The sequence below is a fragment of the Triticum aestivum genome, chromosome 7A, assembly GCF_018294505.1.
Source record: "Triticum aestivum cultivar Chinese Spring chromosome 7A, IWGSC CS RefSeq v2.1, whole genome shotgun sequence".
In the NCBI taxonomy this organism is placed as follows: domain Eukaryota; kingdom Viridiplantae; phylum Streptophyta; class Magnoliopsida; order Poales; family Poaceae; genus Triticum; species Triticum aestivum.
This window is the reverse complement of record NC_057812.1, coordinates 734,116,135-734,128,585: the sequence shown is the minus strand read 5'-3', so window position 1 is coordinate 734,128,585 and position 12,451 is coordinate 734,116,135. Positions and strand designations below refer to the sequence as shown.

General features: G+C 41.4%; 1 protein-coding gene across 1 annotated transcript; it reads left to right on the top strand.

Moving 5' to 3' along the window:
* Nucleotides 1-2,140: 2,140 nt before the first annotated feature.
* Nucleotides 2,141-5,109, top strand: LOC123153929 (uncharacterized). The gene is made up of 6 exons (XM_044572802.1): nucleotides 2,141-2,233; nucleotides 2,308-2,592; nucleotides 3,077-3,583; nucleotides 3,689-3,911; nucleotides 3,983-4,398; nucleotides 4,993-5,109. The coding sequence occupies exons 1-6, from the start codon at nucleotides 2,141-2,143 to the stop codon at nucleotides 5,107-5,109; spliced, it is 1,641 nt and encodes a 546-aa protein (XP_044428737.1).
* The last annotated feature ends 7,342 nt before the right edge of the window (nucleotides 5,110-12,451 follow it).

Below are 12,451 nucleotides of genomic sequence, written 5' to 3'. Positions count from 1 at the left end.
TTGACGACATATCATAGGTCGACGTCAATGGCTTCAAGATGCATGTGCATCTTATTCTTCCAGTAGGGATATTCAGTTCCATCGAAGACGGGGCACGCAGCGGAGACTTTAATTATCCCTGCAGTCGACATAGCTAGAACTCCAGGTGGTTAAACCGAATCACACAGAACAAGGGAGTACCTTGCTCTGATACCAATTGAAAGTGTGTTATATCAACTAGAGGGGGTGAATAGGCGATTTTTATGAAAGTCTTCAAAACGTGGAAGTTACGAAGACAAACGATAGAGATAAACCTATTACCATGCAGCGAAAGGTAGACTACACTAGGCAAACCATAGTCAAGTATTCAATGAAGTGAAAGCACAATGGCTAATAGCAGCTAGGTAGTAAGGATCAGGTAGGAAGATATTATGAAGCTGATCAAAACAAGTAGTCACTCAGTAAAGACAGAAGATAGTGCAATCATACAGTGACTTCACCAGGACCAACAGTAAGTAAAGGGAAGGGAAGGATGAAACCAGCGACTCGTTAAAGACAATGATTTGTTGGACCAGTTCCAGTTGCTATGACAATTGTACGTCTGGTTAGGGCGGCTAGGTATTTAAACCTGAGGACACACAGTCCCGGACACCCAGTCCTGAACACGCAGCTCAGGACACCCAGTCCTCACCGTATTCCCCTTGAGCTAAGGTCACACAGACCTCGCCCAATCACTCTGGTAAGTCTTCAAGGTAGACTCCCAAACCTTCACAAACTTCGTTCACCGGCGATCCACAATGTCTCTTGGATGCTCAGAATGCGACGCCTAACCGACTGGAGGATTCACAGTCCTCAAGTGTAATAATTCTTCAGATCACACAGACAAGAAGACTTAAGTGATGCCTAACACTCTTTGGCTCTGGGTGGTTAGGGCTTTATCCTCGCAAAGAATTCTCTCTCAAAGGCTTCGAGGTGGGTTGCTCTCAAACGACAAAAGCCGTACTCTAACTCTGAGCAGCCAACCATTTATGGTTGTAGGGGGTGGGCTATTTATAGCCACTAGGCAACCCAACCTGATTTGTCCGAAATGACCCTGGGTCACTAAGGAACTGACACGTGTTCCAACGGTCATATTTCAAACACACACGGCAACTTTACTTGGGCTACAAGCAAAGCTGACTTGTCCGACTCTGGACAAGATTCGCTCTCATAGTCTTCACTCGAAGACATAGGTTTTGGTTAAGCATCACTTCAGTCATTCTGACTGGTTCTCTTGGACCCCACTTAACAGTACGGTGGTTCCTATGACTCAACAAAGAAGAAAAAGAACTACAAAAGACCTAAGTCTTCGATCTCCATAGACTTCATGCGATGTCTTCTCTTGTCATAGTCTTCAATGTGAATATCTTCATATACCACCTTTGACATCAATGTCTTCATACATTTTTAGGGGTCATCTCTGGTAGGAAAACCGAATCAATGAGGGACTTCTACCTGTGTTATCCTGCAATTCTCACAAACACATTAGTCCCTCAACTAGGTTTGTCGTCAATACTCCAAAACCAGCTAGGGGTGGCACTAGATGCACTTACAAGAGCTAAGCAGTAAGCAGATGAAGATTAGAATACCTTGTGATGTCATCTGATGTTGATAGCAGTACTTGGGGCAAGCGAGACCAGATTTAATAGCAAATTAAAGATCTTGGCAGCAACATAGGAAAATAACTGATAAGGGATGTGAACATCCCGTTAGACAGACAAGCGACAAAAATTCAAGTGTCCAGTCATAGCATGAACAAAAGATTAGTGGCATGCTCATTTTCTTCCACTTCGTAGATTTATTCCTTTTGAACCAAATGACTCATCTTCCATTATTGCTTCTTGTATCCCCTCTGTAGAAAAATATGGATGATGAGAAGGAAAAGAAATTTAAGAAGGAAAACACAGATAAAGCTAAGCGCCATGTATGGAAATCTTCAGAGGACAAAATACTGCTGAATATATTAAAAGATCAAAGCCTACATGGAGGAAAAGAAGGAACATGTTACACAAAGAAAGCATGGCGTGATATCTTAGAACAATTCAATGATTCAAGGGTAGAAAAACTTGAATTACAACAACTGAAAAATCGTTATAAGTACTACAGAAATTGCTACAGCACCATGGACAGACTTCTAAAACTCACAGGATTTGGTTGGGATGACGATGACAAAATGATAAAAGCTCCAGAAGATATTTGGGAAGAACTAATTAAGGTAAGTTTGTTCAAGTAGAATTCATATAAAGTTTTCATATCCTATTATTAACAAAAACATTAAACAACTTGCAGAAGGATAAGGCTATCCAAGAATATCGAGATAAGGTGTGGCTTAGTTGGATAGATCTTCAAGCCATATGTGCTAGTTCAACAGCATCTGGAGCTGGTGCTGTATCTAGCAAAGGAAAAGATGGTACATGTACGACCAAATCTTCACAAATTGATCTCAATACGGAAGTTGAAGTACATGACATCGATTCTGATGAAATCAATGCTTCCCCTGGTGTCTTCACCAAGAAGTCAACTACCATTGAGCCAGAAAAAAAGAGGTCCCCTGGAAGTGGATCCAAGGGAACTGCAAGAGGACAAAAACGGACAGCCAATGATGCCAAATAGCAACTGATCGCCTTGCAGATGCATCACTTAGCATTGCTGAAGCAAAGAAAACAGTAGCACAACAAACTGAAGCTTACTCAGTTAAATATTTTATGGCAATACTAAATAGTATGAGTAATCTAGATCCCAAAGTGAAACTAAAAGCGGTAAAGGCATTTACAGATGGTGATAAACGGGCCATTTTCATTGAGATGGATGAAGAGACGCGGAAGCTCTGGATTCTTGATCCTTAGAATTTTTGTAATACACCTTTGAGCATAGTATTTTATTTCAGTCGTTGTCGCACTTTACAAGATTCAGAAAACAATTTCACTTATATTTTGTCAGTTTGTGTGAAGTAATAAATATTGTTTTCAGTTTGGTATTGTTCATTGTCCGGTTCAGCACTATTACATTTTAAAACAATTATCCAGAGATGATATGGTCAACTGTGCAAATCGTGTAGGGATCTATGAACATTTCGGATGTGCCAGATGATGAACTTTCTGATTCCGAACAAGTGCTTATTAATAACATTTCTGCAGTGTCCTTGTTTCGCGATGTGTTGTTCACAAGGTTATTCAGAACGCCCCGTAACACTTCTATATTAACTGGTGCTCAGAAAACGATAGAGTTTTTAGAGGGATGTCCAGTTAGATTTTATGAACAATTTCGTCTTGAGAAGCACAGATTCTACTTGTTGCAGGATGCTTTGTGCGAGAGGAAGTTACTTAAGGATACAAATCAAATGACAGTGGACGAACAACTACTCATGTTTCTACATACAATTGGTCACAATGTTAGAAACCGTGTCATCCAAGATAGATATCAGCATTCTGGTGAACCAATCAGCCGACACTTCAACAAAGTTTTAGACGCCATAAATGGTTTGCGTGATGTTTGCATAACAGATTCAAGCAATCAAGTCCCATCAAAAATATTGGGTGACGCAAGATTCTACCCATATTTCAAGGTATGTTTGCTATTAGAAGCAGATACTCTTTTACATATGATTTTCATAAATAGAAGGTCGACACCATTTAAACTTTATTTTTTGACTAACAAAAAATCCCAACAGAACTGCCTAAGAGAAATTGATGGGACACATATTGAGGCAAAAGTCAGGCTTGATAAGCAAACTCCTTATAGAAACAGACATGGTTATCCGTCTCAAAATGTAATGGCAGTAGTGTCATTTGACATGACATTCTCTTATGTCGCTGCTGGATGGGAGGGTTCTGCATCGGATCAAGCTGTTCTAAGATGGGCTGTGACTAGTGGGGGTTTAGTTGTTCCTGAAGGTAAAGTACAATTATTTATGTATCTACAATATATATAAAGATGATGAGTTTGATATGAAATTAATGTGCAGGTAAATTTTACCTTGTTGATTCAGGCTACGCAAATACTCCAAGATTTATTGCCCCGTATCGTGGAGATCGCTATCATATTGCTTCTTTTCGTGGAAGTAATCGGCGATATACTAGTGAGAAGGACTTGTTCAACCATCTACATGCACAGTTGCGGAATGTTGTTGAACGAACTTTTGGTGTTCTAAAAGCTCGTTTTCCAATTCTAAGTAGGAAAGGAGGAATTCCTTATCCATACAGAACTCAAGTGAAAATTGTTATGGCTTGTTGCATTATCCACAACTTCATAAGGAAGGTTAATCATCCTGATGAGTTATTCGAGGTTTATGAGCATGGGGAAACAGAACAAAATACTGACCATGGTGATCAACAAGTTAATGGGCAAGCAAGAGAAGATGATAGAGTTGCTGGTGAGAGAGTTCGTGCTGCCATCGCCCGAGAGTTGTGGACTAAACATCAACAATGTAGTGCTCAACCAGAAGATGATTAAATACTGTAATATTTGTTTTCCATCTTCAATTGCAGATATATCTGCATAATTATTGTTGCAGCTTTTAATTCTTTATATGGACATGAACTTCCCATTCTTTTATAGGCTTATATGCTCTATCTCTCTCTCTCTCTCTCACCCTCTGCCTCTCCCTCTCTCTATCTGGAGCTACAAGATGAAATGTTATTGTCTACCAATCTTTTCAACAAGTAAAGCAACAAATAAACTACTTCAAATTGGTGCATTTTTATGTGACATTCAAGTGTTCCCCTTGTACCTACGCAGCAGATTCTTCAATGGACCAAGTAGATATGTAGCTAATTGCTAAGTCCTTTCAGTTATGAAGTAGTATACTCTCCGCAAGTGCGTGATGTAGACCATGAAAACATGCTAAGAAACCAAAAAGGGATATAACTGTAGCTTCTCTCGTCAAGTGCATGATGTAGTTCATGTTAATTTACTAGTACAAAACTTGAAAATAATAATCAAACATACCTGCTCCTCTGAATCCCCATCCGCTAGCTTGGAATCCCCATCCGCTACAGCTGCCTGCTGCCCCCGGCGCCGCCGATACAGGCTGATGTCGGTGCAGCCTGCATGGCCGGCGTTGAGGGGAGGCAGGCCTGTGCGTTGACCTGAAGCAGGACCGCTAGCTAGGTACAGCTTGTGCGGGGTAGACGGCCGACGAAACGGAGTACGCCTGGGGACCTAGCCATCCAGGGGAGGGGAGGCGAGCAGCAACCAACATCCAAGGGGCGGAGACGCACAGTAGTAGGCGTCCGCGCGCGGCGGCGTGTACCTGGCGACCTGGGAGTCCATCAGCAACCGGTGTCCAGGACGGCGGAGGCGCGCTGTACCCGGTGTCCGCGGGCGGATTCTTCCACGGGCGAGACGAGGGAGCAGCGGTGTGAGTGAGCGGAGGAGGAATCGGAGGGCAGCAGCAGCTCAACGAGCTTGGATGGATGAGGCCATGGTGTGCGATTTGGGGGAAGTGAGTCACTCACTGGAGGAGAATAGGAATAGAAGCAGCTAGTAGTCGTGGGCATCCAAACAAGGAACTGGGCCGACCAGTTTTCCAAATTTCCATACCAAACGTAGTTATTTATAAACTGGTTATCTGTAAAAACTGACGTAAAATGGGTTTTCCTAGAAATCGGCTAAAAACTCATTTTCTATAATCCTATCGCTAATCTTCACTATCCAAACAACGCCTAAATGTCTAAAAAGAGATAAGAAAATCATACTGAATGTGGAGCTTCATTTCATCTACATTTATAGCAATGATAATATTAAATTTCGTTTGCGTTAATGGGTTCTCCCTCATCAGAAATTCAGAGTATAGCCTGCAACCACCACACAAAGACTAATATGTCACTTTGGTTGGTTGTTTTTATTCTTCTCTGTTGTAGAATAGAAATGAGATATGTGCATCTATTTCCGCCACGTACCGGTCACTCATTAAGGTCTAACTTCTTGAATGATTTCCATTATTGGATCCAGAGATGTATCGACATCCTCTATTCTTGAAGATCTAAATCTATTTTACATTTGTGTGAAGAACAAAAATTTTGTTGACATTAGTAGCAAAAGATCCTTCTCAATGTTTCATGTGCTTGAGCTGCTCTTTTGAAACATAGCTGTTGAGGTGCTTATCTTTTAGTTTGAATTTTTTAATATGGTTTGAAGCTATCATAATTGTCGTATTTTAAGATGAATACAAATTGTCGGAGTTAATATATATCATGACCTGCGGATCATGAACAGCAAGAAACTCCTAGACATGTCAAACAAAGCTAAACATGGATATTGCAAAGAAAGGTATGACATGGTAACCAGCACAGACAACAACAAGATAGTATAATCCTTCAACATGAGTAAAACATAAGATAGGGTCAATAAGCAGATGCTTGCCTTGCTGGTCAATGTCCCGATGGAGCAGCGGATCGAACTCTTAATACCCCTTGTAGCCGTACTCTATTGAAACGACGAAGAAACCTTGGAAAAGAACCAGCCGGAGGAAAATCACTATTAATGAATTTCCAAAATGTGTAGAGTGCATGATTTGTATGAGATGTCATGCAAAAAGTTGAAAATGAAGCTACTGCAATTGGCAATAAAATTTTCTTGGAGTCTTAGAATGCAAGTTATGAATTTTTAGAGATTTCAAGACATTTTGTTAAAGTACATCATCTTTTACACTCACTAAGCTTGATTTTGTTATGGATTTTACAACTTCAGCAGGTTGAGAACTTTTCTGTGATTTTCCTCATAAATCAAATGTTAGAGTGAAAACTTTTATACACAGGGAAGTCTAGCCTTAGTCTGACAGTGTGACGAGCAAGTAAATTAAACAATATTGAATATCGCCATCTTTCTTCATAGCAAATCAATCTCTTTTTTTCATCTACACGCAGTTCACGGCTAACATAATCAGGCATCAACATCAAGCAACAACCAGCCAGCAGAATGCAGCAAAGCAGCCAACGGCAGCAAGTAGAAAACGACATCAGCAACACGCAGCCAGCAACATGCAGAGACGATTTCTCACCCTTCTATTAGTGCCAAGGTCGGACAAAGCAGAGCAATGAGCTCCTTACAGCGGCAGTGGCGGTCAACATCGAGGAGGAAGTAGGAGGGACCCGTGGTCCAGGGGAGACACGGAGCCCGTCACGGTCCGTGGAGCTGTTCGGCGAGGAGGATGACCACAGCGGCAGCCGACGAAACCGAAGAAGGCGGCCTCGGTCCTGCGTGCTGGCACCCGGAATCACCATTAAAGAGACAACAGGAGCACCAATGGAGCTAGGGGAACTACCTAGGAGCAAGAACGCACCCGAAAAACGAGGTAGTTCACGGCGGCGTCCAGCGTGCGTGCATGTTGGCGCCGGAGGCGTGGACGTCGATCTGGACCGAGGGCTTGTGTACCCCGCCGGTTCATGCGGCTAGCGTTGCAACAGCGACTGGTGCCCCCGGCGAGCTGGAAAAGAAAGGGGATCTAGGAAGGAAATGAAGTGAGGAGGGAAGTAGCGGGGCAGAGTAGGAGAAAAGGTGAGGGAGCAGGGGTTTGCCGGCGCGTGTCACCGCGAGATGGTGATGTGGTCGTGGTGGTTCAGTAGTGGGGCCCTAGGGGCAGCTCTCTTCCACCATGTATACTGAATGCATTCCATCTGAAACAATATTGAGTGTGTGCTTAATGACAAGAATAAATACACCTCTCTGACTTTCCACTAGGCATTTCATTTCGTCAGGAGCTGCAATATTGTGGCCTGTGTTTATTTATGTGTTGCTAACTTTCTAAGCAGCAATCACACACTGCTTATGCCATGTATTGTTCGATTTCCTGGAGCTCTATGCGGTGGGTGCACTGATCCAATTTTCTCCTGTCAAAGTTGGTAAATGAAGCGGTATGTTAAACTTGAAGAGAAGCGTCAATCCACAATAATTTGTCATTCTCTATCTCTACAATGCACATGGCGCCCTCCACAACAAATGAAACATGGAAGCGACATCTCTACAAAAATCAGAGCCAAATCCAGCGACATCATTGCTCGAAAAACAACGTACCTATAAATGCAATATATAGCGCTTGTTATGAACTTTTTTCTTATGTTTGAAGAATATCGGTGTCTAAATATTCTAACTCGCATAGCTTCAAAGCTCGGCTTGCTCTTGCCCTTTGCGCCATTGGCGCAACGGGTCATCTAGTGAGATTGAAAGACACTAGCACGCCTGCATGCTTAAGGGCGTGTTCAGCTTACTATGGATAGGGGATTTGTAGGGAACTTAGAACAATTCCCTGCTGATCCCCTTCAATCCCTGTTGATCCATCGTAAACCGTACATGTCATAAATCGGATTGGTATACTTTATTAGGTGTAAAGGTACCTTTTTTTAAGGTACAAGGTACGATAGAATCTAGCTAGTGATGGTACCATTGTAGGTGAGTGAGTGGTATGGCTGCAGTAACTGAAACATGTGTACACATGTATGCAAGACGAGAGACACATACTTTTAGGGCCTGTTCGGAACACAGGTGTGTAAGACAAAGGAACTGGGATAAATAAAGGAATGGAGAAAGAGAGCTGATGCAAAACATAGGATTGGGAAAATAGAGGAAAGGTATATGAGGAAGTGTTCGGGACATGAGTGGAAAACATCTAGAGTTATAGGCATGGACAATATTTTATTTGGCTAATAGTAACAACACCCTTGTCTGGACTTTTTCTATTCACGATTACCCTGCATCCAGGATGGCAGCCAGAGCTTTACCTCGGGACTCCGCCAAAAAAATGAGGATATGGTGGATTTTTTTTCGTCCCTGTGGAATCGGCACAGGACAGGTTGTTTTCCTCTAGTATACCGTTCTTGTTTCCTACGTTCAGAACGCTAGCAAAGGAAAGTATTCCAAAGGATCAGGTTTCCCATGAAATTCCCGCAGAAATCCCACGTACCGAACAGGGCCTTAATCGTGCTTTTGACGCTGCTTCATGAGGAGGAGGAGGAGGAGGAGGCCAAGGCGAGAGACATATTGTATTTAGTGTGTGGAAGATTAGAGAAAAAGAGGCGCACGATTTTAATTCCCTTTTAGACCTGCTTTTGTCCAAAGCGATATGTGATACGGAAGAACTATGGAGCTTGATGGTTCACCCACATGAGCAAGACAACACAGGGGGGAAATGATACAAATTAAGTGTGTGTACCACCTAGCTATCGCCTAAAAACCTAGCTATCACCTATACCGGAGATCCATATATATCGTGCGTGCATGATGAGATAATCTATATAGTATACCACTAATTAAGATATACATGCATGATCTTATCATGGATTGTATATCATCGGACTCAGCTTAGGTGGTGAAGAAAAGTTAAAGAAAAGGTATATATAAGTGTGATTTTTAACAACTTCCTCTAGCTTCTACTTGTGTTATCCTAACGAGAACACTTTGACTTTCCACGATTAATTTCCAGCTCGCACAATGAAAACATGGTTTATTAATTTGCCGAACAGATTGCTTTGTGGTACATATATGTGTATATGTGTATATAGAAGTGCCCACCCAAAACTTGGTGCACAAAGCTACGATAGCAGATCGATCGATCGGCCGCTTTTGATTCAAACATTTTTTTCCCGGCAGGCCGGTCGCCATTTCCGGCGCAAGCTAGACGGCGATAAAGAGCTAAACAAGATAGAGAGGGTCATGAATGCAAGTTGCAAGACCTTTTGACTCGATTCGTCTCATTGCTACTACATACACATATAATACTAGCTACTAGGCATAATTAATCAGCCCTTCAACTTAACAACGTACATATCGTGCAAATCGGGAGCTATCTATCCATGCACAGCGAGTGATCGTTTATACTATCTGAATCGATCGAGCCCGTGCTATCAGTTAGGCAGTCTCTGCCTACCTGCTTCAGCCGGGGAAGACTAGTGTAGGATCTGCCCTTTAGGTGAGATCATAGAATTAAACCCAAATTTTTATATTCAGACAATCCGAAAAATTCTTAATATTTTAACAACATACCAGCAGAGTGTGTCTACAGCTTCAAAAAAATTAGCTCAAACCTTGATCTACAGTTAGAGATTCAAATAAGTCAAATTCAACTATGAAAAAGATGAGATGATGAATCTTGGAAGAAGAAAAAAAAGGTGAATCTTTGAGACAAGGCGCTACAAATAAAGCACATCCATCATGGAAAAGTGCACACATATTCAGATAGAAGATTCAGAGTATATATACACATCTTTTTCATGATCTTATCTCCACAATTAGCTAGCCAACTACCTTTGCAAAAAAAGAGCTCCCCGTGCCCATGCTCCTCCACATATATGCCCATCACTACACAGTTTCTCTCGAATATGTATGAGCGAATCAGTGGTGGAAGCACATGGTTTTCTTGCTCGGATCATAACAGTTTTCCCGTCGCGTCATTCTGATTCATCCCGGTCAAATTGAAACCTTACCTGGTTGCCGAGAGAGTTTTCGCGGGTGTTTCAATGGTTCTCCCTTCATGGCGGACAACCTTTCTGGTACCGAGAGGTGAGGGGACCATGGATGAACGTTTGATTTCAAATCATTTGTGTTCTTAACACGCTTCCCTTGATTTCCCAGCGAAACTTAAGAAAGCACCGCACGGGAGGGGAATAGTATATGTGACTGTTTATTTTTATTTTATAGTTTCCTTTTTATTTTATTTTCCTGTTTTCTATTTTTTGTTTGGTTCGTTTTTGAAAATTCATAAATTTCGAAAAAGTTGAGTGATTCTATAAAAAAAATTCCATAATTTCAAATGGTGTTCATGTTTTCAAACAAAAATTCTGAATTTAAATAATGATGGTGTTTTAAGTAAATGATCATGTTTTTAATATATTTTAGAATTTTCAAAAAGTATTTACAAATTCAAAAGATGTTCCTGTCTTAAAAAAACAAAATTTTAAAAAATGTTCTAGAATTTCAAAAAACTTCCTATTTTCAACACTTATTCACAAATTAAAAAAATCGTGTTTTTGAAAACAAAGAGAGGATTTCATTAATTGTTTGTGTTTTTCAAAGTTGTTCCTTTAAAAAAAATCATAGTTCAAAATATCTTCCAGGTATATTCTGAAAATATACAATGTGAATGCAAAATCTAGCGATCAAACATTAAAAAAATAAATATTAACCATGTATTTGAACAATGTTAAACAAAAGTACAAAAAAATGTTCTTGATGCATACGTAAAATGTACAAATGTGTATGGGAAAAATAAATATATGTTGAAGAAAAAGATAAAAAAAACAAATAAAAAGTGGCGAAAACCTAAGGAACATAATAAAGAAACAAAATAAACACCTCGGAAATGAAGAAAACTGAAAACCCCCCAAAAATGTGAAACCAGTGAGGAAACAAAGAAAACCCAAGAAAATAAAACAAACAGAAAGAAAGAAAGAAGATACAAAAATGAAAACTGAGAAAACAAAAAAGAAATCATGGAAAAAGAGAAAGAAAAAACCCATTGAAAGGATAGAAAAGAAACGAAGAATATCGATAAAAAAAAGCAAAGAAAATAGAAAAATGAAGAAAGTTCGTCAAAAAATAAATAAAAATGAAAGAAAAAACTAAAAACAATTGAAAAAAAACATGCAAGCACTAGTAGAAAAAGGGTCAAATGTTTAGCTCATTAATCCCGGTTTATATTTGAGCCGGCACTAATGTGACCAATAGTGCCGGTTCCAACGGCTAGGCGGGCGGCGCTCATTAGTACCAGTTCGTGGCGAACCTTTAGTGCCGGTTCGTGCCACGGACCGATACTAAAAAGGTGGTGGCCTTTAGTATGGGTTGGTGGCTCCAACCGGTACTAAAGACCCCCCCTCTTTAGTACCGGTTGGAGCCACCAACCGGTACTAAAGGTTGTGGCCTTTAGTATGGGTTGATGGCTCCAACCGGTACTAAAGACCCCCCCTTAGTACCGGTTGGAGCCACCAACTGGTATTAAAGGTGGTGCGCTGCCACCCGCAGTGCATAATGTTTAGTCCCACCTCGCTAGTTGAGAGGAGCTCACATCGGTTTATAAGCCCCGCCGCGGCTACCGTGTCGAGCTCCTCTCTAAGCAGGCCTTTATGGGCCTATTGCAAGTCTTCTGCCCTGTGGGGCCTACTGGGCCGTACGGGTCTGCATCCTGGCCCAACTAGAGGTTAGATTTCTAGTCGTATGCAGGTCGTGCAGGCCCAATAGGCAGGCTGTTTTTGCTTTATTTAAAAAAATCAGAAAAAACCGGTACAAAAGGTCCCCCAGACCACGGTGCGCCTCGTGCCACGTGGTGAGCCTTTGGTCCCGATTCGTGTTGAACCGGGACTAAAGGGGGAGACCATTAGTCCCCACTCTTTAGTACCGGTTCCAGAAACGGTACTAAAGGTCCTTACGAATCGGTACTAAAAGTCGCTTTTCTACTAGTGAAGCGAGCGAACCAACGAGAACGCCTTAAATGGGTCGGCTCATA